Here is a 5,783-nt window from a genome sequence, read left to right on the forward strand (position 1 = left end):
GCAGGAACCTTGCCATGGATACAGGGGATCATCTGCAATGCCAACAACCCTTGTTTCCGCTACCCAACTCCTGGGGAATCCCCTGGTATTGTTGGAAACTTCAATGCCTCCATGTGAGTCTGCCTGCTTTTTCCTCATCTCTGTTCTTGGGGGAACATGTGGAAAAGGGTTATTTGGAAGTCTCCAGCTAGCTGTGTAACCCTACACTATTGAGGGTTTCGCTGTTTCTGCTGCCACTGAAGAACCCAGCTCTCCAGCTACCAAGTTCAGAGGGGCTAGCAGAGAGCAGTATCCCCAAGTCCAAGCAGCTGAAGCTCTTGGTGAATGAAAAGCTCTGCCTGGGTGAGGACTTAGTCCATTCTCTTACTGGTTGCTCAGAATTTGGCCCATAAAAAGGCAAGGCGTGACCTCTTTTTCAGAAAGCCTATTTCCCTGGTTAATGAACCTCTGGGATGGACAGTGTAGAGTGAGAGGCAGTTGAAGAGCAGGTCTGGGGGATACTCCCTGACATAGTCATTTATTACTGGCTAACGTGTGGCAGAAAGCTCAATTATGGCCAGCTTCCTTATACCCTGCCCTGCTTGCTGCATTCATACTGTCAGGCCAGTTAGGCTTAATGGAGAGCAAAACATGTCTGCAATCTGGAGAAGCATTTGAAAGGAGCAAGGACATACTTAAATTATTGTGCTTCTAAGAGGAAGCAGTTTACGGGCAGCAGGAGGCCCTTTCCATCCCAGTCTTAAGTAGACTGGGATGGAAATGCATTCAAATGCATGGAGGTTCCTGATGTAACTTTGGTTGACCTTGCGTTAGCAGCCATCTTTTATTAGCTCCTTGGATTGTCCCAGTGTGGTCACTGAAGAAAGGGCTTATTGTACTGGAGAGGGTGCTGGCATAACTGAAAGGGACTGAAGTTTAGAATTGGGATGTAAAACTGTATCTGTGGATGCTGGCTCAGAGCTGATGACTGCTGATTGTTTCTGTGTTTTCCTGTCACCAGTGTTTCCCGCCTGTTCTCCGATGCCAAGAGGTTACTCTTGTACAGCCAACAGGACACGAGCATAAAGGATGTCCAGAAGGTCCTGGGAAAACTGCGCAAGCTGGGAAACTCCTCTGGCTCAGGTAACGGCATAGTAGAAAGAGCTGTCTACATCTGGCATTTCCAGTGTGGTTAATTCTGCATGTGTGTAAATTTCTGAAATGTACCATAATGGGAATGTGTGTGGTTATAATTTACAGCTCATCAAACCCTTTCCAATCCTGCAGAAGTACCTTAAGCCTCTCCTGTTCAGAGCTTTTTGTGCTCTTTAGCTTCTTCACTGGAAGGGAAAAGGGATGGTCTGTAGTGCCAAGAATAGCAGCTGTTTTGGATGTGAAATTACAATCCTCAGCCCACTGAAGTCAGTTAAAATGCTGACATTCTCAAAGGAGACCAAGTAGTGTATCTTTTTGGAAAACACTAGTTATTTTGCTATTCTGTCAGTGAAGCAGTGAATGAAATATAGCTACAATTTAGTGCTCTGCCCCCTCACCTCCAGAGGGGAAGTGTGCTGGAAGAACGCAGATCAGGAAAATCTGATGTTGGCCTCTAGTTTACAAACTCAAACCTGATTATTATCTGACAATGAAGTCTCTGTTTCCCTTGGGTTTTCTTGTTTCTGTATGACTGTTTGGTGTAGGGTACTTCATTCTCTGCTAGTGTCTGGCAGGATTTTGAATGGCAGGGTCCAAAAGAAAATGTTTCATCTTGGGGGTTCACACAGCCCCATTTGCAGTGAAAAATGAGAATCCTTCCACTTTTAGCTTGCACGAGAACGTCTGGTGTGCCTTCCTGTCCCATGCAGATGAATAAGACTAGTGTGAGATCACACGGGAAGCTTGCAGCAGAGCTGGGACACGAAACAGCTCTGCCCAGTTTCGGGAAATGTGGCAGGTCTCTCTGACGCAGTGATGTGTTGGAGTTTTTTGGGGTACTCTTCCCTGAAAGATTATTTCTCTTGGCTGCTGTGTTAGTGCTGCATGTGTCTATTGGAAGTGATGGAAAGTAATGGTTTAGAAAGAAATACAGCAGGGAACCCAGCCATGGAGTGTCTTCACCTACAGCCTCTATCCAGGCATATGGAGCTCTTTGAATGTAGGTGGTATTTTAGTGTTTTGTGAAAGTCGTCCCTGGCTTTACAGTTGTGGTTCTTCCTAGCTCTCTTCATTTGAGCGTGGCTCAGGCCGGCTCCAGGAAGAAAAATAACTGACCTGGTGTGATGTGAATAGTTTCATGTCTGTGTCCTGAGCGCACTTCTAAAGCAGAGATGGTGTTTTTACATCCTCTCCTGTGTTGCTCAGTACGTTGCAGGTCACTTTGAAATAATCTGTATTGTTAGTGACAGGTTGGCAGATATGCGGTGGCTGTATGTACAGACATAAGCTGTGCAAGGGATTTGTCTTGGATATATAACCCTCCTCTCTCCCCTTCAGGGCTGTACAGAATCCTGGTGTGATCAGATCTGCAGGTGATAGTGTGGTTTACTGACTCTTTGAGCATTAGTTGATACTTTTACTTATGTATAAGGGATGCCCTTCCTTGCTGGGCTCAATATCCGTACTGCCAGGCTCCCCTCTTTTTACTCTGAGAACTGGTAAGTGGCATTGTCATGCTTTTACCTAAATCTGCAGCAGTTTTAAGGGGAAGAGGATGCAGAGTGAACCCTTTGTGCAGAGATGGACACATAATGAACACAGCCAAAATGAGCTAAGATGACTATTTACCAAGGAGAGGCTTAATACTGTTTTTCATGGACCTCTTCAAACCCTTGGTTTGACTTGGTGGTCTTGTGGGAACAAGCTCTCTCTGTCAGAATGATGGATGTTGTTGCTGGATTTACACTTTGTGCCTGCAGTAGTACCTGCAAGTTAACTCTTCTGAAGAGAGTAGATACTGGTGTTCTGTATTGAAACATACAGTGAACATCAGACATGGACATTCACAAGAAAACTATGAAAGCCATAAGCTGAAGCTCTCATTGCTGGGAAGGTTTGAGGGGGAGGAGTGATTCCAAGAAGCATTTTGCATAGGGAGTATTGTACAAGTCGAAAGTCAGCAGGCTCATGTTTCTCTATACTATAAAGACTAGTGGACTGACTGCAAAAATAACCCTCAGACCAGTCATCAAAGATTGTATTCTATAATAAAATATTTCAAATGTGTAATAAAAAAATCAAGCCTCTCTGTCATTAGAATGACAGACTGCCCATTGTTGGTAAGGCTTATAGGGAACAAAGGCTGTTTGTCCATCTCATGATCTGCTCATTTACAAGGCCTCCAACTTGGGGGTCCCTGCTGCCCACTCCTTGGCTGCCTGATTCATTCTCCGACAGCATGCATAAAACAGCATCCTCTAACCTTACAAGTCCTGTATATTTATGCTTGGCAGTGCTTAGATTCCTGTGCAAGGACGGGAACTACAGGTCAACCCTTCAGCTGCTGTTGACAGTGAGGTTTGAGAGATGCTTAAATCCTTCCCTCTCTGGGGCATTTCCTCTAGTGACTCTGGGAACCTAAGAAGACCGTAGGAGTGGATGTCAGATGTAAGCACACCTCCAAATCTGAAAGCATTGCCTTTAGATTTGTATTTCCCCAATTAGCAGGAGGGCTAATTACCTGATGGGCTAATTGGAAACATTTGTAATACTTCCCCTGTTCCAGCTCTGGCCTGGACCCGAAGCCATGTGAATCAGTGGTCCAGACAAATTCAGCTTTGCTTTGTCATGTTTGTCCAGTGGGAAGGGACTGTGTGCTCCCTACTATGTGATGTGGGCTCTGCTGGAGCCTGCAGCTCCCTCATCCCCTCTCAGGTGGGTGTGATGTCCTGTTTGACACATGCTTCCCACTGCTGCCTGATGGCTTTGAAACAGGCTTCAGGAGGTGATCTTCCATTACTAGCATGCAAATTGGAGCTGTGGTATAGGTTTTGTCCTAACGCTAGTTTTGCAGAGCGTGCATGTCTGTGTTTGGCTTCAGATGTTTGAATCTGTTTAGAGAGCATTTGTCCAAGTCCTTTCACTTCAACCTTCTTTAAAACAAACCTCATAAACTAATGTTCAAGGTGTGACTGTTAGTGTTGTCTGATCTGAAATTAGGCATGTGCTGAACCTGGGGAAGGGCGACTTGCTTAAGATGGCAGGATGCTTACACAGGTGCCTGCAAGTCAGTGGCTTGGTTGAAGACAAGGTAGGACACTAAGATTTTGTTCAGGCAGTGCTGTGCGCTCATGCCAACATACTTTGTATCTCAGACACTTCTTGATGAGATGGGAGGTAATCCCTCATAACAGGGCTGTTTGTCCAGGGGTTTGAGGAGTGGCTCCTGTCCTCTGCTGCTCTGAGCTCCAGAAGAGCTCTCTCTCAGGGAGAGGGGAAGGTGTTATCAGTAGGGAACAGCCCACCCTTTCTTCATGTAGGACCTTTTCTGGCCAGGATGAAGTACTAACTGGTGGTGTGAGGGAGTTCAGCATAGGCAGCTGTCACGCTGTATGGGTGCTGAGGGTCTATGGCCACTTTCAGAAAGTTCTGAGCAGCAAAATCTGTGTGCAGGCACACACATACCTTAACATAACCAATTTTGCAGGCAGGTTCCAGGTGCCCTCTTCTTCCCAGCACCTGCTACATCTCTGTCCAGCAATGTCACCAAGGTCTTCAACACTCATGATAAGGCAGAGTGCAAATCAGAACAGAGAGTCAAAGACCCTGGTGACGTTACTTCCAAGAGCATGATATGGCTGCTGGGATTGCCATCTTCAGTAGGTTTGGCTCACTGCTTGCAGGCACTGGATTTGCAACTGGCCTCAATGCCATTTTAGTAGAGAATAAAGTCTTTGCACCAAATAAGCTTTCCTCCTGTTTTGAAAGGTGGAGGTACAGCTTGCTGTTGGCTTTGAGGCACACTTCCTTTTTCTTCCTTCTCTCTACAGGGCTCCCAAATACTTTGTTCTGCAGTGCCATGGGGTAATAAATCAACAGGTAAAACTAATGCCACCTTCTTTGGTTGTTGCTAGTAGTTGCACATATAAGCCAGTCTAGCTGGTATTTGCTTCATTGCTCTTAGTTTTCAGTGATCCCAAAGGGCATGTTTCTATTTTTCTTGAAACGAACCCAACTAAACACAAATGGAGCAATGAAATAGGCAGAGGGAAACAATCACCTAAGAAATTGCATCAGATCTCAGGCTCTTATTCAACATGTGCCCTGCCTTTCCCAGTTGTTTGCTGGATTAGTATTGCTTGTGGTGTAGGAGAAACATCAGCTGGGTGGCATCCTCTGCCAATGTTGCACCCTGCTGTACAGACAGATGTTGAGACTGAAGGAGTTTGCAGCCTGTCTGGTCAGTGCCAGTAGTGCTAATTTTATTTTAACAGGTAAAGGATGATGGAGGGCTTGGGCTGAAGAGCAGCCTTGGGAGAGGCTTTCTGGTGGCGTGTGTCCTGCTGTATCATTATCAGGGTGCTCAGGGAAACAGGATATTGTACATCTGCTAGATGACGTTAAGGTGATAGCTAACTCCCTCCTCAGTGTCTTCTGCCTAACAAAAATGACCCCGCACCCTCAAGCTAAACATTCAAATTGATTCTTATGCCTGCCTACCTCTCCCTAATTAAGCTGGTTTCCTCCCTGACTTCCCTTGGGAAGGATCCTATCAAAAACCAGCCAGGCTAGAATGAGGACTAACAAACCATATGTCCAGGTGGCCTTCACCCCTGGAAACACCTGCAGACACCAACTGCAGCAGGGTG

General features: G+C 45.9%; 1 protein-coding gene across 1 annotated transcript in view; it reads left to right on the forward strand.

Annotated features, from left to right (window-relative positions):
* ABCA1 (ATP-binding cassette, sub-family A (ABC1), member 1) overlaps window positions 1-5,783 on the forward strand; it is a 79,458-nt gene that overhangs the window by 9,828 nt on the left and 63,847 nt on the right. The window contains exons 5-6 of the mRNA XM_009334320.1: window positions 5-113; window positions 1,001-1,122. Coding sequence (XP_009332595.1) covers window positions 5-113; window positions 1,001-1,122 — 231 coding nt within the window. The remainder of the gene's footprint in view (window positions 1-4; window positions 114-1,000; window positions 1,123-5,783) is intronic.

This window comes from Pygoscelis adeliae, unplaced genomic scaffold (assembly GCF_000699105.1).
Source record: "Pygoscelis adeliae isolate BGI_AS28 unplaced genomic scaffold, ASM69910v1 Scaffold311, whole genome shotgun sequence".
NCBI classification, from domain to species: Eukaryota; Metazoa; Chordata; class Aves; order Sphenisciformes; family Spheniscidae; genus Pygoscelis; species Pygoscelis adeliae.